This window comes from Taudactylus pleione, unplaced genomic scaffold (assembly GCF_031769625.1).
Source record: "Taudactylus pleione unplaced genomic scaffold, aTauple2 ptg000485l, whole genome shotgun sequence".
NCBI classification, from domain to species: Eukaryota; Metazoa; Chordata; class Amphibia; order Anura; family Myobatrachidae; genus Taudactylus; species Taudactylus pleione.
The window spans coordinates 1,221,354-1,248,691 of NW_028284887.1; the positions used below are offsets into that span (position 1 = coordinate 1,221,354).

The 27,338-nt window shown below is 43.9% G+C and overlaps 1 protein-coding gene across 4 annotated transcripts in view; it reads left to right on the forward strand.

Annotated features, from left to right (window-relative positions):
* The window catches only part of SGSM2 (small G protein signaling modulator 2), a 483,760-nt gene that overhangs the window by 332,355 nt on the left and 124,067 nt on the right, over window positions 1-27,338 (forward strand). For all 4 annotated transcript variants that reach the window (XM_088449453.1, XM_088449451.1, XM_088449450.1 and 1 more), the window contains exon 4: window positions 25,451-25,612. In XM_088449453.1, coding sequence (XP_088305579.1) covers window positions 25,451-25,612 — 162 coding nt within the window. The remainder of the gene's footprint in view (window positions 1-25,450; window positions 25,613-27,338) is intronic.

Here is a 27,338-nt window from a genome sequence, read left to right on the forward strand (position 1 = left end):
GAGTCAAGCTTCATTACCATAGTCACTCATAGTGAGGATTCATTCACAAAGTGATTGATAGGCAGGGTCTGTTAATGGGCGACAACAGAAGGGTGACGATTCAAACGCAGGCTTGTCGCGACCGTTTTCGGGGGGTGTCACAGCCTGCGCCTGCGATCCCATACACGAAATAAATCAGTTCCAATATCTCAGTTCCCCGCGGTCATGCTGCGCGACCATAGGGTTACTCAGAAGGCCGATTATCGACTGATCTGCGAACGATGATGCATCTTGGTATGCAGTCACTTTGATTTTATGGCTGCGAAAATTGCAAATTTTTGCACAGCCGCTGCTTACAAATTTGCAGCACCTGCGGCATTAGCATCAATTTCTGAATCAGACTCCATACACTGTGGGCCTGATTCAGATGTGGCCGCTAATGCAATCGCAGCTGCAATCCCGTACACAGCTGCTGCGCAGGAATATGCTAATGCATGCAGCCGCCTGGAAATGTATTGAGACGCCCACCAGCGGCTTCGCAGATCTGGCAAGTATGATATAAGTGTGCATCCTAATGTGCAAGGACTGAGATGCCCAATCGCAGCATGTTAAGACGCTGCATTTCCGTCCACTGTGTCTTTAAATGCACCTTCGATGGCATCATCAAAACTTGCACCAGCCCTGTGGCAGATGCAGTTTGTCTGAGTATGGTCTTCTTTGTGAGTGGCTGTGCGTCTGTGGACACATCTGCTTCCACTGAAACACCTGAAAAATGCCTGGGACACTCCCATCAAATGCTACCTCTGCGTGCGCCAGACTTGCCAACCACCCGTTACTTCCCAGGAGCTCCCCATACACTACCTAAACACATCTTTGCACGTACGCTGGATTTTGAACTCCATCTCTATGCGCAGACAATCAGAATGTATGTGTGGTGCGACTTAGACATATGCACACTAGCAGGGCCGGTGCTAGGCTTTGCTGCGCCCAGCGCCGTCCTGTGTTGCCGCCTCTTCCCTCCTCCGCTCCCTCCCCCTGAGCTTACATATTGTCAGTAGCACTAGGAGGGCGGGTGGGCGTTTCTTGCGCCCGTCGGATACAGTGGCGCTCCGGGCGACAGTCCGGCTTGTCCGCGCCTAGAGCCGCTCCTGCACACTAGATAAAAGATCAGCCAACTGCATGCATATCGGTACTGCATCCATCTCTGAGTCGGCTCTATATGCAAACTAAGGGCCTGATTCAGAAATGTACGCTAACCCAATGGATAGTGCACATCTCCGATTGTTAGAGGACTGTGCATGCGCAGGATGTGTACTGCGCATGTATAGCCCTCCATCTGCGAGTCCTCTCGCAGTGCCTCCTAGCCGCAGCCTTTGGGAGGTGGAGTGGGGCATTCCTGGGCAGCGTTCCCGGAAATGGGGGCGTGTTGCCCCCATTTTCCGGGAGGGATGAAGCCAGGGTCTGCGTAGGTGAACGCAGATTTCCTGGCCTCGCAAGTTACTAGTACCCGGCCAGGTTGCGGTAAGCTTCAGATACTGCAGCGTGGCCAAAGGGGCAATCACCGATGGTCACAATTTTGATCCCAGTCTGCAACCTCGGTCGCAGTGCTGGGATCGCGGATACAGCAAGGAAGTGTCTGTTTCCTAAATACTCCTGCGCTGCATTTGCATTTTAGATGGACGGAATTGCCCAGCCGTTTGTGTGAATCAGGCCCTAAGATGCAAAATTGAGGGAAATGTCCACAGCATGGGAATTGCACTAGGCATCTTGCGCCATATGGTGCAATAAGGATAGATGTATGAGAACACATCTGTATATGCCTTCCAATGTAATAGGCACAAGTGTGTACAAAGCGTTTATAACAAACCTGCAACCCTTGGACCTTATCTATCCTTCTTAACGGGTTTCTAGTATCTTGCCCTTTAAAATAGGTAAAACGCTTTTACTGACAATCCAGTATGTTAGGTTTAGAGTTAAAGTTCATACATGTACATGGCGTCTGGCAGCAAATGTGATTAAAGTAATAGAGATTTTACAGAAAAGCAGAAGGAAAGCCATCAAGTGGCGTTTTATAAATGTTAGAGACAATTAGCCTTTATTTCTGGGCTGTCAAAAAGGCTGTGAAACAATTTGTCGACATCCATTCAGACTTCAGGGATTCACTGCTGTAGAGACACAGAATGTAATCCCCACTCATACAGCGGATTCCTGCAGATTTACTGTCAGACAGAAAAGAGCAGAACTTTCAGCTCAAGAACAATGCTGGCTAACTGTGATCTGTGTTGGTGTCTTAGAAGATATGACCTGTTTATCCCATCAGCTGTCTGCATGTCAAAATTCATTGAGCTATTGCCTCATTGTTCTCTATAGTTGTTGATTTTTTGTTACGATCAAATATGCCAAATATCTATTTGACTTCCATGATTTCTGTGCATCTCTGTGATTTGACTAAACCGTCATTGGTAAAGATATTACTGTAATGTACTCCACCATTGGGACTAAACTTATAAGAGGTGCTGTTCAATATTATTACTATCAGGAAGTCAAAACTCAGCAACATCTGATTTTCACTCATTATGAAAGTTCCATGATAAAACTGTAATGTAATGTAAGGCAAACTAACCTCATTTTATTTTTTTTGTAAGATTTCATAAAACTGTCAGGACTTACCTAACAGACTTAGGTGGGGGCTACTAGGGGAATAACATGGTCAGTCGGGGTTATTTAACAAGGGGGTACAATGGTAGAGTCAGGGGCGTTTTAAGAGAGGAGGGGGCCCGTGTGTAGCCTCTGTTTGGGCCCCCTCCTCTCTGACGGCGGCTCAGCAGCACTGAGCACTGTAGATTTCGGCTTCATGCCAGAAACTACAGCGCATGCGCGGGTCTCCGGGAAAATGGCGCCCGCGCCTACTTTCCCGGGGGTACATCTTTTATGCGCATGCGCAGATCACTGGGAAGATGACCGCTGCCATTTTCCCAGCGAGTGTTTGCTGCTCTACAGCACCGGTCTGGCGCTGCGGAGCAGCACTTCAAGAGTCGGCAGAGAGGTAAGTATAATTACCTATGGATGCAGGGTGTGCGGTGTGGGCACCCCAGGATGCCCCCGCACACCCTGCACCCATTATAGATACGCCCCTGGGTAGAGTGGTAGACACAGGGACGTTTTAAGAGAGGAGGGAGCCCATGTGCAGACTCCTTCCTCTAGCGGAGCCACTGCCGATGCGGCCGGCGGGTACAGCAACTGCGACACTCTGGAGACAACAGACAGGTAAGTATAAAGAGTAAATGGGTGCAGGATGTGCGGTGTGGGCCCCCAGTGGCAAACACAGGATTTCTAGAGGGGGGTTTCCAAATGCTTGATTTTAGAACGAGTGTGGCCAGTCCATGAAGAGGGCATAATTAGTACTTAAACAGCTTTAATATGCGTCATACATACTGTATTGTGTGTCATAATTCCAGCATATACAGGACCAGTGATCACAGTAAGCCATTATATGCAGCAGTAGGACCATCCTGCCTGAGCTGAATGTATTTATTTTAGATGTGGGCACCATTCCAGAGCATTGGAGCAAGTTCTGGAGCCTGTAGGAGCAGCAGAAGGACCTAGCACTGCCCTGGACATATATGTACATATTGGACTTTATAGCAGTGCATCCCTAACAGTACATGTTTTCCAGATCTCCTAGTTGGTGCACAGGTTATTTATCACTGGATGATACATGTTAAAAGATCCACAGGTGGTGCTAATTATTTAATTTGTGATACTGAGAATAAAATGCAGCACTAGTAAAATTCTATTAAAGGGGAGGGGGGTTTCCAGGCAGACTGAACCCCCCCCTGCATTTGCCTATGGCCCCCCTGGACCCAGGGGCCCATGTGCACCGCACACCCTGCACCCATTATAGATATGTCCCTGGGTATACGTTGAAGATATCTGCTGCAGTCCCCCTCTTAACGCACAGACGCATAAAATCTTCTCCATAGCTTTCTATATGGTTATGAAAAAGCCTCTTACCAGTAATGTTTTGTGTGGGGAAAAATAACTTGCTATGTCAACAGTGTCGGACTGGGGCATGAAGGGCCCGCCAGGGGAATACAGTGATAGGGGCCCATGCTTAAGTGGTGTGGCCAGCCGCCACAGACACTTGGCTAACCAATAGTCAAATCTTGATGTAGTTTTTATAGAAAGGAAGCACCCACGTTGATCAGTGGTACTGCAACAGGTAACTGAACATCTAATAGAGTAACAATGTATCATTTTAGGTCTGGAACCTGACACCTAGAGGAGGGGGTGGGCCCTCAGGCACTGGGGACCACCAGGGATTTCCCCTGTACACCTGTGGGCCAGTCCAACCCTGTATGTCAAAATTAGTCACATCTGTGGTCGGTATGTCGATTGTCAGAATACCAACACGTAAGTATACCAACACTAACCCCTAATCTTTCCCCTAACCCTCCCCCTCCCACAGCCTAAACCTAACCCCCCCTGCAGCTTAACCCTAACACCCTAACCCTTCCCTTCCACAGCCTAACCCTGACCCTCAACTTCCTCAGCCTAGCCCTAACCACCACCTGCAGCCTTACCTTAACCCTCCACTCCCGCAGCCTAACCCTCCACTCCCGCAGCCTAACCCTCCCTCCTGCAGCCTAACCCTCCCCTTCCACAGCCTAACCCTAACCCTCCCCACCTGCAGCCTAAGCCCAACCCTTCCCCCGCAGCCTAACCCTCCCCTCCCCCCACAGTCTAACCCTATCCCCTAAACCTAGCCCTCCCCCTAACCTTAATACCAACCACCGGGATGCCAGCGGTCGGGATCCTGGAGCCAGGATTCCTACTGCTGATGGGATTCCGGCGCCGATATTCTGACTGCCGCCATCACATACTCCGGTGTGTCAACTACATCCCTGTAATAGACTAGAACCCTTAGGGGCATATGTGGTAATAAATAAATTTGTTCATATAGTCAAAATGTGTCTATTCAAACTGTGCTCTGATACCTGTTCCTTTGAGGTTTGTGACAAATGTAAAAATATATACAGTATGTTATAGTATACTTTTTTGTTAAAAGTATATCAGGTCAACTGAATCATGTGGCTTATGATTTATATAAATTTTTTATTTCATTTTTATTTATTTCTATTCTCTACAAGGTCCTGTAGCCTTGGATAATCTTCTCAGTACACAACATTGCAGTAACTTGGCGGCTCTTTGCGGAGGTCACAAGACCAATGAGAAAAGATAAATCATTTGTCAGCAGAACTACACACAATATTTAGTAAAATATATGTTAGGATTAGATTCTGTTACACATTAGTGCCCCATTCTTTTTTATTAAAATGTGATTAATGAAACCTTTTATGTGGTCTATTTCTATTTATGTGGTCTATTTGAATGTCATCTAAGGGGGGTATCCAATTAGCGCCGATAAATTTTCGGCCGTAAAAAACGGGTTTTCTTCGCCGATTTTTTTATCGTGCTAACCAATTAAACCCTGTTTATTACACCCGAACATTTTCTGTTTTTCTCTTGAAAATACATGGGAACCCGCAAAAAGTCGTGGACCTATGTATTTTCTCTGCCGCAATCGGGAGAAAAACACCTTCTGAGGCAGGCGAAACAAAATCCCTGATAAGTGCCGGTTCTGGGGCTAATTGGATAGCCCCGGGTGAGGTAATTAGCCGCGGTAATTTACAGCGGATAATTAAGTGTTTCTCTTTAATATAGTAATGAACAAAGCTTCAAGGGATGGAAATGCCCGCCCCATCACAATATTTATCTCATTTGGCTGGTGAGCCCATCAGCACTGGGGAATAATTATCCTTTATAGGTGCCCTAGGATAGGATGTGAGCCCATTACATCACACTAACATCCAATGTGGGACACCCTCTTTAGCCAGATACACCCCTCTGCTGTCTAGTACTTTATCTAATCATGATAACTGTAGCAATACAAGTAGTGTTTTCCATGCCCCATATAATTGTTAAGAATTTAACAGAGATGTAAGTAACAAGCTTTCCTATATGTGCAAATACACCTACTGTAAATTGTCCACCTAGTCAGGGGCATAATGAGGTATTTGAAGGCCTCATAGCAAAAGTTTGTAAGGGACCCTATGTACGGGATGCAGTCAGGAAGCAGACGGTCAAAATGCAGACCGCCGGCTTCCCGACTGTCTAATCCTGACAGGGACTAATGACAGGCGTCAAAATACCGATGCCTATCATAATCCCTACGCCAGAGGCCGACGCCCAGCATATCGAACAAAGGTTAGCCAGGCGCCGGGCGTGGACAGTCGCAATGGTTAGGTTTCAGGGCTCCTGGGGGAACTTTGGGTTAGGCACCCTCCCGGGAGGGTTAGGGTTAGGCTAGGGGAAGGAGGAGGTTAGGGCTAGGCACCCCCGGGGGGAGGTTAGGGTTAGGCACCCCTCCAGGAGGGTTAGGTTTAGGCTGCGGAGAAGGCGGGGTTAGGTGTATTAGGTGTAGGCACTTACAGGGGGGGTTAGGGTTAGGCACTAGGGAGGGAGGTTAGGGTAGTCACCCCTAAGGGAGGGTTAGGGTTAGGGGGGGATAGGGTTAGGTGTAGTTACTATACTTACCAATCAGGATTTTCAGTCCTGCCAGACTTCTGGTGTCGGGATTTGAACCGCTGGGCATAGGTCCGGTGGTCATTCATACCGATCTCCTATGTACCACCCAATGGTGGAAAATGTATATAATTACATGTAACTTTAACAATGAAAATGGGCCCCCCTCAGCTCTGGTCCCCATAGCAGCTGCACCCTTTGCACCTATGGTAGTTACGCCCTTGCACCTAGTGCATTCCCAGATGAGCACCCACATCCTGGTGTTTGGACCTACCTGCGGTAAATCTGTCGCTGCATGTCTGACTGGAAATGTGCATGAGGGTAAACCATAAAAACAACCTTCATAGTTATGCTTTCTACCACTTGACACCGCTCCCTCTATTAATTTAAAATACTAATAAATTTTGCCTTATTTATACTTTATATCATCATGTGAGAGAGTGGACACTGGGGCCATCATTACTTTTGTGTGCTTTTTTTAATTATACACTGTCAAGTGTGGGACCATATATAGACAGCTGTTATCCTTTCAAAATCATATCCAATCAACTGAATTTACCACAGGTGGACTCCAATTAAGCCGTAGGAACATCTCAAGGATGATCAGTGGAAACAGGATGCACCGGAGCTCAATTTGGAGCTTCATGGCAAAGGCTGTGAATACTTATGTACATGTGATTTCTTAGTTTTATTTTAATTAAATTTGCAAAAATGTCAAACTATTTACAAGTTGTCATTATGGGGTATTGTGTGTAGAATTTGGTGGACAAAAATGAATTTATTCCATTTTGGAGTAAGGCTGTAACATAACAAAATGTGGAAAAAGTGAAGCGCTGTGAATACTTTTCGGATGCACTGTAAATATAATAAATAAATAATTAATAAATGCATCATGTAAAACACCATTTTGACGAAAGTAGATAATTGCAACCCAAAATATATTTGTTCTTTACCTCTTGCTCTCAGTATGTTCTGCTATACAACATTTAGAACTTCAGATATTATCCAAATTAAACAGCACAATGATTTGTGGTAAAACAAACAAACAGCAATATTGAGATGGGGCTATCTACTCACAAAAATGTTTTCTCCTTTCCCAGAGAGTATCTAATTGGACAAAATGCACATTGCTTTAGCAACAATATGGCACATTAATTTGAATTAGATACACAGCCCTTCTATGCTATATATTTTTCAAAGGTTATGGGAATACCTGCTTAATAGGACAAGTATTTTTTATGTGTTTGTAGTATGTGATTTTATTTAAGAAATTATATATATACATATATATATATATATATATATATATATATATATATGTATTCATCGTAGAACTCACAGCTGTCCCAATTTGGACAGACAGGCTCGGTTTGAGGGACTGTATGCGACACTGCATGACAGACTTTATACGAGGGGAGGAAGGGCTTTCATGTGCACCACCCCACTGTTCTTTTATTTTTTATGTGCACCACCCCACTATTATATTCTAAGACAGACTGTGCCATAGAGATGTGGCGGTGCCACTATACACCACGGTTTCCACCACTGTAACCGGCAGTGGCGGTTCTAAGGGTGGGCTAACAGGGCAGTCACCCGGGGCGCCGGCCCCTAGAGGGCGCCACTGAGTCCCCAGAAGGTTAAATAAAAAATAATCCCATAATAAAAAAAAAACAGTGCCGGTCGCCCCCGCGTTGCCGGATGCCCGCTGATATTTGTTGAGCCGCGGTCAGACTGGATGGCAGCGGACGCAGGAGCGGGGCTAAGGTAAGTATTGTGTTTGTAATTTTTATTTTTCAGGGAGGTATGGGGGCATTACTACTGGGGGCATTACTACTGGGGGCATGTCTATAAGGGGGCATTACTACTGGGGGCATTACTACTGGGGGCATGTCTATAAGGGGGCATTACTACTGGGGGCAAGTCTATAAGGGGACATTACTACTGGGGGCATGTCTATAGGGGGGTATTACTACTGGGGACATGTCTATAAGGGGGCATTCCTACTGGGGGCACTACTATAGGGGGCAGTAATGGGAGTATTCCAACTTTGGGCACTACTATAGGGGGCATTCCTACTGTGGGCACTACTATAGGGGGCATTCCTACTGTGGGCACTACAATAGGGGGCATTATTACTGGGGCACTACTAATGTGGGCACTACTATAGGGGGCACTACTACTGTGGGCATTGTATTAGAGGCACTACTACTCAGTACTGTGGGCCTTGTGTATAAGGGGCACTAATTTGGGCATTGTGTAAAAGGGTCACCACTGTGTGTCATAACATGAATAAGGGACTAATGTGTGGCGTAATTTGAATTGGGGATACTGTATTATAAAGGGAATTACTGTGTGTGGCATAATGTGTTATACAGGGCATTACTGCATGTGGCATAATGTGCTATACAGGGCATTACTGCATGTGGCATAATGTGTTATACAGGGCATTACTGCATGTGGCATAATGTGTTATACAGGGCATTACTGCATGTGTCATAATGTGTTATACAGGGCATTACTGCGTGTGGCATAATGTGTTACACAGGGCATTACTGCGTGTGGCATAATGTGTTTATAAAGGGCATTACTGCATGTGGCATAATGTATTTATAAAGGGCATTACTGTGTAAGGCGCATTGCTGCACATGGCAATTATTCGCCACGAGGGGAGAACTTGGGGAAAGCCCAGCATCTTCATAAGTGCTGGGCACGCCCCACGGTGTGATGAATTGGGGGTGTTCCGCAAGGACATGCCCCCTTTCCGGAAGCGCGTGTGCTTTCAGCGCGTGCAGAGGAACGTCATCTAGAAAACGTTGTTTTGTTTTGGGTTTTTTTTATGGGGGGGGGGGCGCAACTGTGAACTTTCGCCCTGAGCTCCACAATGTCTAGAACCGGCCCTGGTAACCAGTCTGTGTATTCCACTGCCACCAGTGCATGTATCTGCAGGTGCATGCTCCAGACACCGCACGCCACCTGCATTAACTCACTCCTGGCTGGACCGGATCATACTGCATGTTCCTGTGTTGCCTCACATCCTGCTGTTCTACCTGGTTAATAAAACTATCCTTGGTTAAGCTATTCATTTTATGGACTAACTTGAGTATCTCCATCACACTCCACTGACACCTATCAACATAGGTTCTGCCAGCAATTCAATCCACTCTCTACTACATACACTGCAGCTGTCATCTAATGTGATCGGCAGTTCTGTGCTTTTTTTATTTGTTACTACATAGTGGTAACGGATTCTTTTCTATTCCTTTTGTCATTTTGTTATTACATGCAACTGTGATCCTGAGAGCCCTGCATCAAGGAGTGAGTGTACAGTATTTTGATTAGAATGGCTACACAAAAAGGGACTATGCAGGATAAAAATAAGTTTATGGTTGGATTATTTTTGATATATGTTTTTCAAAATGTCAAAGAGGAGTTAAAAGTATTGCAGTGCAAAAGGCTGTTTGACAAATAGACAAGCAGGTGCTATTGTGATTCTGTTTAGGAAAGTTTCCATATAGCCACATTTGTGCTTGATCAATAGATCCTCTTTCAAAAAGACCCGTGGACTGTAATACTGCTTGGGACAAGAATTGATTACATCTGTGCAATTTGTGAATCAATTTCTAAATATTGCAATAAATATAGAATACTGAGGAGCCCTGCATCAAAGTGAGTGTATATTTTATTTATAGTACACATTGCATACTTGCCTACCCTCCCAGGAATGTCCGGGAGGGTGACACTGCTGACCACCCACAAAGGTGGACAAGTGTACTGGGGGCAGGGGCCACTCGGCCATGGCCGCCCACTTCCCCTTTCAACTATGCACTCCTGGAAAGGTTGTGTCCAAACCCCCATATGAGAGTTATCAAATGTCTACAGCTGACAAGATATGGTATTTCGACGACTATCGTAACTCCCTAGCCGGCATTCCGCTGTTGGGATTGTGACCGGCAGCCTTGCAGCCGCCGTTCACATGACTACATCCCATATGCTCCATACCAAGCAGGGCCGGCTTTAGGGGTTGTTCGACTAGTGCGGTCGCACAGGGGCGCCACCCATAGAGGGCGGCACCCCTCCCCAACATCCCGATTTCAGCGGGACAGTACTGTCCCGCTGTTCCACCCACGGGCCGCTTCGGGAGGCTGGGGATCCCCATGCGCGCGGCAACCATTCACTGACGGAAGAGGGCTGGGGGAAGCCCAGCCAGTGATGGAGTGCTGGGCTGTACCCCCAGCCTGACGTTATTTGGAGGTGCCATGCGGGCATGCAAACAGGGGGCATGGCCTATAGTACCCCCAAATTTGGTCGCTCTCTCAAGAGCCGGCACAGGGTGCTCAGAGCCGTCGAGCCGGCCCTGATACCAAGGGTGCGTCTCAGTGATGCTGCTGCTGGCCCATGCTTTACCGTAGCCCAGACAGACAGAATGAAACAGAGTATGGGAGAGAGATCTAAAGTGACAAAGAGGAATTCTTCATATTTACAGTCCTTTATAAACCCCATTATTTTCATTCCCACCAGCCACCATCCAAACATGTTTCAGCCCCACCTCTGGGTTTTATTTCTTCAGGTTTATGAATAGTCTTCTCTTCTTATTCTACTGTCACCAAAACCGCTAGTAACAAATCAAGCATTTGGAAACCTCTCTCCACAAATCTTGTTTCGTCCCAATATACATCTTTGAGCAATGCATCAAGTTCGGTCACTGTAGCTGTCTATCAAATGAGTGACTTACGTTGCAGTGCTTCTCTGTTGTACTTTCTTGTGTCACATTCTGTTACAGTGACTATGTGACTGCCACTTTCTTCTTTAACTGCAGTTTAAGTAACTTTATAATGCTGAGTGGATAGTCTGTAAGGGTGACCTGTCTCTCGCCTTCAGGCGACTTCAGACGCGTAACTTGTGCTTGATAAACAGGCGTAAAAGGGAAAGGTAATGAAAAAATGAAGACACAACATTATCTATACTTTAAGTAAACTATACAGAAAATACATTTTTGATGAATTATGGTGATAAATATACATCAAGGAAGTACATCTCAACCTCCTCTGCTAATAACAGCATCAAATATTTATCAGTATGACTTAATTTATAAGATATATTCATCAAAGGGGGATCTGGAACCCCACAGAGATGAAAACGCAATCTCCGCAGTTGATTCTGTTCTTATTAACATGTCCCGATTTGACTCCTGCTGCTAAAACCATTGGGATTCCTTAAATATTCAAAACATTGACATAAAAGAGACTGTGGGATTTAATAGAAACACTATGGGGCAAATTAAAATTATTGACAATGATTTTCAAGTTATCTTACTATCAATTGGGGAATATAATTTTTAAATGGCTAGAGTTACATAGGAGGATTACAGAAACAAATATATTCATATATCAATAAGGTAGCACTGTTATCACATTGGGGTCAGTTTAATTAGGAGCAGTGCCAAAGCACATACTTCGGCTCAATATGCAGTGCGCATATACCTGTACATATGGTAGCCTCAATTTGTACATTTTAGTATGCACTACTATGGGGCTGTCAACTGAAATGCACAGTTTAGGAGCAAAATCGGGATGGTTTAGAACAGGGGTGGGCAATAAGCAGCCCTCCAGCTGCTGTGGAACTACACATCCCAGCATGCCCTGCCACAGTTTTGCTATCAGGGTGTGCTAAAACTTTGACAGGGCATGTTGGTGGATGGGATTAATTGTTCTCTATAGCTGGCAATGTAGCTTCCATTATGTACTGTATTTGGTTTACCAATACAATAACTATTTTATTTTTAATGTATCTAAAATTGCCTCTAATGCCCACCGTGAATAACTACAATATGTGATATAATATCCAATTTGACCTAGGCATACTGTACTGGGAGTAAATGGTCTTCATAATTTATTTATCATCTCATGTTGTTATAATATTTGAAAGGTTTCTGGTGTTCCATGAAGGCCAAGAGCTATAACAATATTTTTGGAAATTTGGTATATGTGGCTCTTGAAGTACCCATAATGTTAATGTTATCTGAATTTCTAATTATATCGCTTCTCTTTTTGCCTCTAGACTTCTATAGGGTTTTTGTTTTACTGTGATCCATTGTTCTGAGATGATATAATGTACGAAACATTTTTTATTGTAATTTACAAACGCTTTAGCCTTGTGTTTTTCCTTCTAGCATAAGGTCATCAGATATTCTTACAGCTGGTTCAGGGAGAGTTTCAGACTCAACGTCTCTCCAAGGTTTTACAAACTTTATATCATACATTTGTTATTTCTTCCTTCAGTCTCGTTGTTTAGTATTACATACTGCTCTTGCCAATACGATAATAGCTGTGGAAACATGCACCCTTTCTCTTTCTCCTATGTCAAAACTACATACTGTTGCCCCTTTTAAAACCTGTTGCTGGGATCTTTGTGCTTCCTCAAAATAATGGGTAATGATAATTATTTTTTTTTAATAAACTCTTAATTATCTAGCATGTTGCATGACATTTGTATCTGGATGAGTTTGTTCCTCCCATTCTTCGTTTGCTGTGTCTTTCTACTCCCTTGAATGAATAAGTATCACCTTGGGTGAAGAAGTTGAAAAAGGTGAGAGGCTAATAGATATACGCAGAAGAGTATCTTAATCTTTACCATGTCTATCTATATTTAGCATATGTTTGAGGGTTCAATTGAATAGCTCAGCTAAATTATCTATATTTGGGCAAGACACAGGCATCTTTAGTTTCTTTCACATTGCAAATAAACAAGAATGGCTGAAGTTAGTGTAAAATGTACCGTGATTGAAAGTGAAAAAATCATGGAGATAATCCACAGGCTTTCTAGAGAAAAAAAAGAAAAGACATGCAGTTTATGGTATCATCCCCATACTAAAGAAAGTTATCAGATAATGGTATATTTAATGTAGCATTCCTGATAGGATGTTTCAGCGGGGCGCCATGCCCTGCCCGATTTTAAAGAGCAAAAATGCACCCTGCCTTTATGGAGGTGTCCCAGTGATCACACACTGACATCGGCGGGCCCGTGACATCCTGCCTCCCACTGTGCTACTGCATCTCTCCCTGTCCTGTCCTACCCCTTCCCCCACGGCCATAATGTCCCATTGGGGGGGGGGAGATTGTGGATGAAACACACTGCCGGGCGAATACATGCCATGCACAAGGCATCTGTTCACAGTACGGGATTCGTGAGTGATGGAAGGGGGGATGTGCCATAGGACAATGCCCTCTCCATGAGATGCAACACCCCCTTTTTGGGAACATGCAGATATGCCCTCTCCAATGCCCTAATGAAAACCTAGAGTGAACACTATAATGATAGTAGCTACACCTTCATTCTATGTCATACAAATAGAATTAATATAAATGTGAATAATACCTTTAGCCACTAGATTGCAGTAGGGCCAAATCTAACACATAAAAACCATTGTCAAAAAATACAAAATAATTTATTTTATCATATATGTAGTAGTTAAGTGAAGGAAAAACAATAATCACAAGGATGAAGAAGACTGTTTGAACCGGCCACTTAAAGTCACCTGCAAGTTAACTAGTCACCTGCAAACTGAAATTGTCATATTATGAGACAATGGGCCTGATTCTGAGTCAGAAGGCCAAATTTGTAAGTACTGTCTGTGCATTCTAGTCGCACTGCACATGCATCCCGATGGTTACTGCACAGATGCAGAACATCTGTATAAAGGCTTGGATGAGCAGCTCTACCTCTGGTTGGTCGTCATGATTAGACTGGGCCACACCCCCATGACTCAATCTACACTACACATGTAGTGGCGAGAGGAGGGGCAAGCTTAGAGGCTGCACATGGTCCATCTCTTTTATAAGATGCTCCTGAATAAGAATGTGCCAGAGGTAGAAATGCTGAATGAGCAGTGGATAGGTACGAGAAGGAATGGGATTGAAATACCGGCGGCTGACAGTGAAAACCCGATGGTAGGAGATCCTGACAGGCAGTGGTAAGTATCCTATCCCTCCTCCCCACCCTAACCCCTAACCCTCCTTTAGGGGTGCCTTACCCAAACCTCCCCACTTGTGCCTAACCCTAACCTCCCCCCAGGGGTGCCTAAACCTAACCCTCACTCCCCGCACCCTAACCCTCCTGGGGGGTGCCTAACCCTAACTTCTCCCTAGTGGCGCCTAACTCTAACCACCCTTCCCCTAGCCTAACCCTAACCTTTCCCGTGGCGGTTCCTAACCCTAAGTCCGCCGGGTAAGTGTTATACTTACCCGTCAGACGACAATCGGGATGGCGGGGGTCGGTCTTCCGGCGTCGGGATTAACATAGGCGTCGGCATTTCAAAGCCTATGTTAAGTACTGTGTCGGCCAGGAAGCAGCGGTATTTAGACCGCCGGCATTGTGTCCGTCGGTCTAATAACTACATCCCGTAGAAGAGAACTGTGTCATAAAAGCTCCACAGACATTAAGAGTTTCGCGTCTTTGGGTGGATTCCTGGTAGGTTTGCAATCCTCTGATTTACAGTACTAAAGGCAAATCAGCCGAGAACTTTTTTAACTAGCAGAATAGAAACTCCATATTTACTAAACACTGGCTTTAGACCGATCAAAATCTGATGGCTAACCCACCCAAATAATACCTGTTACTGGCAGGCAAGTTGATGTGAAGCACTGAACAGATCAGCATTATCTATGTAGACTTTGCTTTGTACATTTTTTAAAAACTTGACAACCATCCCCGGGCTTCTAAACTTAGGGTTGATATTGAAAAATAGGTAAGGGGGGGCAGCTGATGCTATAGTAGGGGGACAGACAGTGTGGGGTCCCTCTGCCATAACCAACCCTCAACTTTTAACTTTATTTATACTATTACCCCGCACCCAAAGCCCCAGGGATGCAGAGAAGAACCCCCCACCCGTTGTGTCCCCTGCTATAGTGTCAGTTGCCCTGGCTTCTTCAATCTAGTGCTAGTTAGTGGTAAATTGGGGGGGACTCCACTCCATTTCTCCCCTTATTTCTTAATACCAGCCTAGGCTCAGAGGCCCATTTAGGGATGGGACCTCACACCTTTTTTCTGTAATTTTACAATTTTTACCTATTTAGATCATACTGATCTGTACAGTGCTTTAAATCAGATGCAGATTGATGGTGGATTCTAGTCCTATTTGCGGCAGTATAGGGGCTTAAAACAAATGGACATTGATGGCAAATTACAAATGACAGACAAAATCGATGTTTAGTAAATTCTGTATTTTGATGGTCTAAAATGATAGTGATGCCCATTGGTTTCGAAACCGACGCTTAGTAAATATACCCTCTAGGCTTGATTTATTGATCAGATCATTGCCGTGCAAACCAACTGAAGAGGTTGGTATTATTATTTTTACTTTATACATGTCTACTAGAGTTTCTCTTCCACATTTAAACGTAAAATATTATTAAACACTCCTTAATTATTATTAACTGTTCCATTTAATTAAATATTAGATACAAAACTGCAGGATTTTCTGAAGTGTGTATACAATTGATGTGTCGAGTAAGTGAAATGTATTTTGTCTGTATAAAAATGATTAACATTGACTTGTACTGTAGCTCAATGTATTTCATTTAATCTGCTGTCTACTGTAAAAGGATATTGAAATAAATGCATGTGTAATTTGGAAGAAATACATTATTATCTTAGAAATTAATAATGACTCAGTCCTGATTCTGTGGTTAGTAATAGTTATAAAAAAAAATTTAAAGCCATATTTGCTGTAACACTTTCTGTTAATACTTGATTACTTGTATGGGGCTCTGTAGAACTTTCCACTATTAGAAAATGAAGACCAGTAGTAAAAGATGTCTTGTTTTTTTTTTCTTTATTACCTAGTGCCAGACTTTTAAATACTATTGAATTTACCGTGTGATCAGTGGCGTAACTATAAATTTTGCTCTCCCATGCCAAAAAAGTTTCAGGCGCCCCCCACCCAAAGATCAAACACACCCAAAGACGATGTTTAAGGTGTGTGGTTACATGATACAGCAACGTGCCTTACACATTATGACACACTAAGTAATGCCACTTATAACACAGTGTGCCACACTGGAATGCCCCTTGCAACACATTATGCCACACAGCAATGCCCCATACACATGCCACACAATAATGCCACGTATAACACATAATGACATACAGTAAAGCCCTTATAACAAATTTATGCCATGCTGTAATCCCCCTATTTCACATTATGTCACACTGTAATGCTACATACAACACATTATGCTACACAGTAATACCCCTTACACATTATGCCACACAGTAATGCCCCTAATAGCACATTGTGCACACAGTAATGCCAAATACACATTATGCCAAACAGTAATGTCCATTACATCCCACCAACAGATCTACTTCACCAACCCTCCTCTCTGCTCCTGCCGGTCACCTCAGCTCAAGACAGGTTGCACAGTTTTTATGTCTGTGTAGAACCAGATTATTGGGAACATAGTTTATAACCTGTAAACTATGTGTATCAAGTTAGTGCCCCTTATACAGTGCCCCCTGTGTTGTGCCCCAAAATGCAATGCCCCCTATACTAGTGCCCCTTATGCAATGGCCCCTGTAATAGTGCCCCTTATTCAATGTCCCCTGTAGTAGTGCCCATTATGCAGGGCCCCCTGTAGTTGTGCCCATTACAGTAGTGCCCCCTGGAGTTGTGCCTATATGCAATGCCCCCTATACTAGTGTCCCTTAAGCAATGCCCCCTGTAATAGTGCCCCTTATGCAATGCCACCTGTAGTAGTGCCCATTATGCAGCGCCCCCTGTAATTGTGCCCATTAAAGTAGTGCCCCCTGTAGTTGTGCCCATATGCACTGCCCCTTGTAGTTGTGCCCCTTCAAGTAGTGCCCCCTGTAGTTGTGCCCCTTCTAGTAGTGCCCCCTGTAGTTGTGCCCATTTTAGTAGTGCCCCCTGTAGTTGTGCCCAGTAGTTGCCCTCAGTAGTGAGCCCCCTGTAGTTGCACCCAGTAGTTGCCCCCAGTAGTGAGCCCCCTGTAGTTGCCCCAGTAGTGAGCCCCCTGTGGTTGCACCCTGTAGTTGTCCCCAGTAGTGAGCCCCCAGTAGTGAGCGCCCTGCAGTTGTCCCCAGTAGTGAGCCCCCTGTAGTTGCACCTAGTTGATCCAATAGTGAGCCCCCTGTAGTTGCCCCCAGTAGTGAGCCCCCTGTAGTTGCCCCCAGTAGTTGCCCCCAGTAGTTAGTCCCCTGTAGTTGCTCTCCCCCACGTGCACACAAACACACACAAAAAAAAACCACTTACCTTTATCCCCGCTCCGGTGCTGCTGCCGTCCATACCCCGGCGTACGCTCCTCGACACTATGGGAGTGACGTCATGACGTCACTCCCATAGTGCTCTGTGGGACCCGGAAGACGGAGGGAGCTCCGTCGTCTGGCTGCCGCCGGGAGTTTGAATAGGAGCCGGGCGCCCGCTGGTAACACACTCAGCGGGCGCCCGGCTGATGGAGGGTGCAGGGGGTGCGACTGCACCCCCTGCACCCTCCGAAGTCACGGGAGTTCCACCCCTGAGTGGCGTAACTACTGCCCCCGTCACCCCCAAGCTACCCAGCGCCTCCAAGCCACCGCAGGGGCTGCGGGGGCAGTAGTTACGCCACTGCGTGTGATAATTGGTTTAATCCCAATTATAAAAGCTCCTGAAACAATTATAACATGGGAAACATTACCTTAGTTCAAATTAAAAGGATTGAACTACCAAAGAGGTGATCATATATATAAACTGTCTATTGGCTGATGGCAACCTAAATTTATACATAAATAAGTAACAATAACTTAGCTAAAAAGAATGACTCAGAGATGTATTGGCAGGTAAAAGGGTCAGCTTTATTTATATTAGTAAAAGGGAAAAGGTATGGTGGTGAAGAAAGAACAGCCCATGCAGTATAAATGTAAACTAAATCTAACCTATTAAATGGGGGCCAACTGCCAGCCCATGACATCAATAATCAAAACTAGATTGGGGCCAACTGCCAGCCAATCACAATCAACTCAAAATTTAGATGAGGGCCAATTGTCTGCCCATCTAGCAAACTTAAATCTCAAATGAAGGTTAACTGCAAACCCATTACCAACAACTTAAAGTATCCAAACTCCTCTCCCAATGACACACAAAACGCCCACCTGGACCAGTGGTGCCACTGACTACAGTAGGGTAAGTCAGCCTAACTCGTTTATTGGAGGGGGGAGCACTACAAGACATAAATCAAGACTGCCACAACTTCTGTTCTTACCTGCCAATAAAGGTTCCCATAAGGAACCGCAGCCACCACCTTGCCACAAGCCTACAGGAACCTCACACCCTGAACCAAATCAGATCTGTAAAGATGTGCATCTCTAAATCTAATCATCGGATGACTGACCACCCACCTCCAAGACTCCTACCCACCACCATATTCACTCTCTTCCGAGCCTGGTCAATGGCCACATTACCACTGTTACAACGGCACAATTGCTTGGGAATAATGTTAGACAAAATAATTTGACAAAAAGGCCATCAAAATCCCCAAGTCCCTCCCAATCGATAATCTCAAATCCAAGGACATATGGAATGTGAGCTCAATACCCCCAAAAGGAATCCATAGAAATAGGCTAGTAAAAAACTTAATGGAAGAAAAGCCATACCTTGATGCCCTATCAAAAGGGAAATATGCAAGTAAGGTAATAAAGAAAAATCAACTGCTGCCACCCAAAAAAACATAGGATTGGCCAATAACTCAGATAAATTTACTATCAACAGGATATTATGTAAAGAGGATCAACTGAAAATGAATAAAGGCTATGAACCACAGAACAAAACAACTCAATGCCCATATAAAACAGAACTTGAGACATAACACAAATATCCTGGCGGCAGGGCCTGAAGCCACAAGTAAAGTAAAATTCCTCATGGACCCCCACCAAAGGTGACAAGTAGCTTATCCTCAAATTAGCACGCTTCTTTTGAGCAATGTACACTTCATTTACTTCCACCTATGCATCAGGCCCTGAGATTTTAGCCATGTGTGTGGTATGTTAGTTTGACAGTTCTCATGTCGTTGTGCATCAGGTTGACATGAGAATGTTGACATGGTCGAAACGTCGACATGCCGCATGTTGGCATGCTTATCATGTCAACAGTGACCACGTCGATATTAATCATGTCTACACAGATGACATGTCGACATGACAGAATGTCGACCTAATGGTGGCCAAGCAATCACTTAGCTGTTCCCGGCAGCAGCGCTGTCTCCTTTATCGTCTTCTGGGTCTCGGCTATGATGTGTGTGCAGCACGTCCAGCGCAGACCTGTGATGAGCAGAGGTTCTAGTAAGTATCTCTCCTCTATTCCTAACCCTAAATCCTAACCTTATCCCCTCCCACGCAGCATAACCCAAATCCATGTCAACATTTTGAATGCTATAATGATGGTCACTGTCGACTATGTGACCGGATCCATTTAGCAGGAGTGCCAGTAAGACTTCCTGTGCTACATATTTGTTTATTATCCAGCCAATGGTTTCATAATTCTTAAAATCTATTCTAATAGCGTATTTGTGAGGAGCAGTGTCAGAGTTAGAGATGGGAACGATAATAGTCTCAGTACTTTCACCACTCCTCATGCAAAATTTGTATGATCATGAGATCATACCCAGCTTCAGCTATATGTTTCCCAATGTGGTGATTACGTGTCTGACTGAGTGACTGGGCACAGGAGCTTTATCAGATTATTGTTGGTACTCACACATTGCCGACTATAGCGTTAAACCTGTCTGCTCTTGCTTTTACCATGCTCATGTTTGCCATAGTTCCCTTGATTACTGTATGTTTGCCAATGTATTGACCTCGGATTGTTACTGATTTCTCTGCTCTGATACAGATTGCCAATTTAATGACTCTAACTTGCTATTTGCAACTACTGCATTCTAACACTTTACCAACATGTTTACAAATTTGGAACACAGCACAGCCTATTTCTCACGCATGACCATACTCTGGGCCTGATTCTGTGTTGTACACAAACTCAATGGTTTGCATACAACACCGATGGTGACAGATTTGAGCACGTGCAGGATAAGTACTGCGCATGCGCATGTCTCCTTCTGCGAGATCGCTCGCAATGCCCCCCAAGCCGCACAATGATTGACATGCTACGGCCGTTATCAGAACAATAGATTGTGTTGATAAAAGCCACATCTACAGTGCGTATTAATTTACATGTGGTTTCTCAATGCATTTGTGTAAACAAGCCCTAAAAATATAGGGTGAGACCCAATGACCACCATTGAGGAGCTATTGCAAGATATAGGTGTTCTGTCCTTCCACAAGGCAAAACCTCTCCATCCTTTTATTTATTTCAGTCATATCTATCGTCAGAATTAAATCTAGTGCATACTTGCTGACATTTGAAATGCAAAATGAAAGGTATGGGGGGCATGGTGCAGAGAATGCGTAATTGTGGCCCAGCCAACTGCTATACAGAGCTGCAATTCCCGGCATTGTAAAGCTAGTTGTGGCAATTCAACATAATTTGCGCTATCAAGCTGCCCAGGCCCATCATTTCACTTGGAGGCAGTAATTGGCATGTAGGACTTCTGTAACCCCCTGATGGTTGCCCTGTGTGGGAGAGGGACATCCCTGAAGTCCAGTAGAGCCACCAGAGATTCATTGATAGTAGGTAAGTATGAGCTTATATCTCGCAAAAATAGATTCTAGTGTGCCTACTCCGTACTCAGCAAGGAACAGTCTCATTCTGCCCAGTTCATACCATCGAACAGTGCAAATTACTCTGCAAACACCACCAACTTGCACAGAAAACCTGCACACTCTCTGGCAGAAATCTAGGTGCACAATACCATCAAAGAGGATTTTGCACTACGGCTTGGTTGTTTTGTGTGTCTAAATGACATCCAGCATGTAACAAATTCACTGTCTGCTATAACGATGCCTCTTTGTTTTTAGCTATATACCACTACATCATTAAATAATCTATACAGTAGCAACAGAGAAATCCATAGTAAACCACTTTGCGTGCACCAAGTACAAAAGCTTTGTTAACTCTCACGATTCATGTAAAAGCACACAGAGCACATCTGCAAATGTCCAGACATACAGAACTCATTCATACTTCAGCTTTGAACTTATTACATCATAATCATGTGAGAGGCATTACAGTGCATTAGCAGCTATTATCGCGTTTTAAATGAGCTCTGAAATGCAGAGATAGAAAACAGACACTAAAGATGTTTGTGTCTCCTTAATGGCATCTATTCATGGGGAATCTATGTGAGTCATTGTCCAGAAAATAGTAAGTAAACCCACATTTTCTGAAGAATAGAAGGGAAATGTGGAAAGAAATCTGACAGTCCAGTCCACACATGTACTATTAGCATCATAATAAGAAATATATGATTATGATTGCCAACTCTAGTCATGGCAGGTACTTTAAAATAACATTCTCGCCCCAGTCTTCTCTCTACCCAAAATCATTAAAACATTTACTTGCCAGCTAAAGAATTACTGGAGTGTAGCAACAGCTGAAGGATGAGTATTTATTGGGAGGTATACTGGACATACAATAGTTGATGCTGTACTTTACGTTATCAGTGTCTAGTCTCCTCCTGCTTGTCATAGTGCTACCACCCGTTGGGCAAAGTTTTCCTCAAAAGTGGACATTACTGTACAGATAGAGGTTTTGTTTGGTTGGGCTTGGGTCAAGGTTTGGATGGGACTGGGGTATGATTGTCCATGATTTGGCGTGTCTAAAGGTTGTCAGCTATGAAAGTGAATTCTATTGTGTCATCTTGTTGTTTAATCCTCTTATGTCATGAAGTTTTGGATGTATCGGTAAGTTTATCCCACAATCTTCCCAGCATGTTTGATGCGTGAGCAAAAAAAACCTTCAGCTTGATAGAAAAAAGTATTCTAGATTAATCTTTTCAATTAAAATTGTGAAGTAGAATATTGGAAAGCTGCTATGTTCTTAGTACACCTCAGGCAGCAAGTTGTTAGGGCAGCAAAATGCAGCAAACACATTTCAAAAATAAAAAATGTTCTTGTCTGATTTGTGATTTCCACGTTATATTTCAAAGTAATAATGATTAAAGTGATAAAATTGTAATTTATAGTAGCGTGGAGTCTGCGGAGATCCAGCACTATTAACAGAACCCATTCTGTGCCATGTTGCACTTTGGGGGAGAACAAAGCTTTCAACACTAAGGAAAAGAAAAGGCTAATGTGAAAAATGTTGAGCAGTATTTTAGGAGATACGAAGAAAGTAAATTTAATTGAAAGGGGTAGAAGGTTTGGATCCCTTTTGCAACATTTAAACGTTTATGCAGTATGAGCTTAATTCATGGTCGAAGAAATCGCTTTGCGTGGACACAAATGGCGAGTGTTTGCATACAGGGCATGCGCAAAAGCACATTTACACATTCTTGCATATATCTGTCCTATTCTGAGTTGAATGGAACTTTGCTGGATCTTTTCTGTAAAATAGGCTGTTTCAGGGGGAGAGGGCGGGTTGGACTGGGCAGTGGCAAAGCGATTACATGTAACCACCCTGACATTTGGGAGTGTCATGGGCGTGTATGAAAAGCTCGGTGCGATTGTGAGTTGTGCATATGGGAAAGGGAAGCCTGCAGGTCTGCCTGACAGATCTCTAGCAGCTAGCATGGGGTCGCTGCATTTGACATTAGTAATGATGATAGTTGCTACATAAAATGAGTGGGTGGCGTGGGCTTCTGCTGGCACACGCATGAACCCCACATTAGTTGAACGGATTCTTGCTTTGGCTAAAAGTAAGAAGTCTAGTTTCCTCGGCTGCCCACAACTACAGCCACTTGCGTGTGACTCACAATCAGCCCTATTCCTCCTGGATGATTTTCCACCTATCCACACAATGTGCGGGTTGTCCCTTAGGGCATATTTATTATTTCTTGAGGTATGCACTTACTTTTATGGATTCCTTATCACTACAATTTGTGGCAATAAGAAATCCTTATTCGCTTATACGTATCATTATAGAATATAGAGTCACTGGGACAGGAGCTCCGATAGGATCCCGTCCTGCTGATCAATGGAAGTAAAGTGATTGCATCTACTTTAGCCAGCTGCTGCTGATCCTATGGATCCCTCTCTTGGTACATTTTGCGAATGTAGCACATTCCGGTGCTCGAAATGTGGGGGCTACTTCTGCTGTCGGAAATTGAGGGACTGCAGCAGATATCGGAGATATCTGCTTAGGTCCTTCCATGGTACATCATGGGGATCCTTAATATTTGCGGGTACCTAAAAAAATTTAAGTTTTCGGGGCATATCGCGCTAATATTATTGGATAACTAGGGCACTAAGGGCCTGATTCAAATGTGCACGCTGTTGCAGCCGTGACTGGGCCTTTCGGTGCAGTGCGACTGTGTCTTAATGCCAATGCTACAGATGATGGTCTTCCTACTGATGTGCTAACCCGCCGCTGTGCGGATTAAGATGCGTCATCGGTCGCACATCATTCGCTCCATCGAACACTGAACCAGCCCCATGAAGGTGCAGAATCTCTATGTGAACATGGCCGCCTGTGTCAGTGCAACTATAGCAAAAGACATGATATAGCATGACTGACCATGACACGACCTAATCTGAGTAGCCACTCCCTTGTTACCACCAAGAAACGCCCAGCAAAATTGCCTCTCGCTGCATTAAATTTGTTCTGCGTCTGCCGGCATCAACCATCGGGACTCATGTATAGTGCTTATCCAATTGCAGGCGGGTTTTTTCCCGCAGCCACGGGGTTTTGCTGTTCAATTAGGAGACTGAAAATGGGACGCAGTGATTTTTATAGAAATCACAGCGTCTTTTTTCTCGCACCTCCAGAGCAAGTCTGATTTTTCCTAAAAACTTTAACTTTTTAAAGTTTTTAGGAAAAAATTTTTTTTTTACATTTATTTTTTAAAGACCCTGGCAGCACCCCTCCTGAGGACTATTTAAGAAATTTGAAGTTTCCAACTAGCTTAATTAGTTCTTAATTACTCACCTTTCGAAGCCGTGTCTTCTGCATCCAGCGTCGGTAGCCGGGTCTTCTGCCGCAGGATAAGTAGTTGAGTGTGTGTGAGTGTTTGCAAGTGTGTATGTGGGTGTGAGTGACCCCCGGTGTGAGTAACCCCTGTGTGTGTATAGCCGGCGCTGGGAGAACTACATCTCCCAACAGCCTTTGCTCCTCCCACCATCCCCCGGACCCTCCCAGCAGCCACCTCCCCAGTGACAAGATGGAGGGAAGGCCATCGGGAGCCCTGGAGACCACTGGATTGGTGAGTATAATTTTTTTTTTATATATATTTCGCGTCACAAGGTTTTCAGCTCTGAAAACCCTGCAACCGCTTTCTTTTAATTGGATACAGCAGGTATCGGAAACACGCATACCCATGGTAATAGAAAATTGGGCATGAGGGGCGCAAGATTTTTTACCTCGCTAAACCTCACACCCAATTGGATATGCCCCATAGTGCGATTTGGACGCATGTGCAGAATAAAAATATAGCGTGCATCTCTGAAACAGCCCCCAAAGTGTGCTAAGGAGGTAAGCAAATTGAAGTGCACTGGATGGACCATCGAGGTGCACTAGCGTAAACCGAATGTGCTTCATATGTTACCTGCCCTTGTCTTCCCCTGCATTTTCCTGCAAGTTAACATTTTACCTACCAATAATATAGCTATCACAGGAACAAAAATGATTTACATTTTTTGAGGTGTTAATGTTTGTCCAACAAACAGTTAATAGCATTTTGGTTATAAATGATGTAAATGCCTAATAATTGTACTTTTGCTAATACTTGATTGTGAAATGTGGAGATTTTCTTATAGGGTTTAAAAAGTAATCTTAATTCGCTTCTCCTAGGAAGAATCTCTGCAACGGCCAAGAGTCCATAAAGAGGCAAAACTCAGCCACAAGCAGGACGCCCACACTCACCCCACAGGCCCTAAAGCACATTTGGGTGCGTACTGCACTGATAGAAAGAGTGCTGGATAAATTTGTACAGTATATTGTGGATAACTGCAGGTAAGTGCTAAAGGCGCCTCCACTTTAATTCCAGTTTTATTAGTTAAAGTCACGCTGCACACTATAGGAAAATGTTTGTCTCTCCACTCTAATTGCCTCTCTTATATCTATATTATATGTAAAGTATGCAAAGTAACTGAGTAACACTTTAACTCACACAGTCGAGTAACAGTATATATTTTTTATATTTTAAAAATATATAGGATATGGTTCTACATTACAGTTGTATAGTTTAATTCAATGAATGATTTGTTAATAAAGCATTTTACTGCAACAACTAATCAGGGTTTTATAATTTTCAATCCAAAATATTTAAAACAAACTATTATTGGTTTTCATTGTAAGAAATAAGCTTTGAATGAATCACACATTTTTTATCATTATCTGCAGGAAACAAACTGAGCTACATGCAGAGCTTTTAGGTTATGGTGAATCATTGTCTGTTTTGTATCACAGCTAATGTTGTAGGTAAATGTACATATAAATGGATGGTATCCCACTGTGTACTATAGTTCTCATGATCAACTAACAATTTGTTTGACTGCATAAAAATTAAAACTCGCTTGGTTCTGCATTCATACTTCTGCTCTTTTCATTTATCCTGCTGATAAAAAGTCAAAATCTTCATCCCTGGCTAAAAAGTATATCCCTGTGTGGTTTCTCCAAGGATTCACGCATTTCACACTTATTTGCAATGTATAACATTGTACAGCATTTCAGTCTATATAATATTATTATTAGTTCTATTGTTTTGTAAGGAGCTGCAGTGCCGAAGATGAGCATTTTAAGATGAGGTTCAATATGTATGAAGAGGTGGTGTTGAGGGCTTTGTAGGTCAGGGTGTCATGTGAATTGGATTTGGGCGGATATGGGAAGCAAGTATAGGGATTTGCAGAGTAGTGCAGCTGACAGAGAGCTGTGATATAGGAAGCAGGGCCGTAGCTAGGGTAGTGTGGCCGGTGCCATCACACAAGGCACCACAGGACAGGGGGCACTGTTTGGGCCTGTCAAATTTCTGTTTATTATCATTCCCAGCATCTCCTGGCCTCTCCTATCTCTTCCCTGGCCCTTCCCCATTAGGCCATTCCCCTTTTTTGGGTGCATTATGTCCCTTTGAAAAATTAGGGGGCGCCAATGCTCTTTCTGGCACAGGGCACCAAAAAGTCTAGCTATGGCTAGGAAGATCAGCCTTGTCACCATATTTAGGAAAGATTGAAGTTGAGACAGATGGGTGAGGGAAATGACTGATGGAGGAGGTTACAGTAGACAAAGTAGGAATTGGATTGAATGCATAGAAATGTTGGTTGTGTTATGGATTGGACAAGCATTCTGGCAGTAATCTATATAATGATTGTGGATGGCTGTCATGTATCTGATATGAGGGAGCCAGGGCACCCCAGCGGCCGCACTGCCGGTGTTGGAGACAGCACAGCCATCCGGCAAGACAGCAGGAGGCGAAGACCAGGCAGTAAGTATAGCGGGGAGGGGGCAGTATGAGGCAGAGCAGTGACGAAGTGAAGTGACCCGGCATACGGCCAGTCCATTTATTACTATCATATATTATTATATAATACTGATAGTAACCATACGATAATTTAAGGCATATTAGTTTATGAATCTTTTATCAATTTGTTGGGAAATTGTAAGTTAACTTGTAAATAAGTACCTCCACTCATTACACTTATAAAGCAGTAAGTTCCCTGTACCAACTACTATACACTATGGA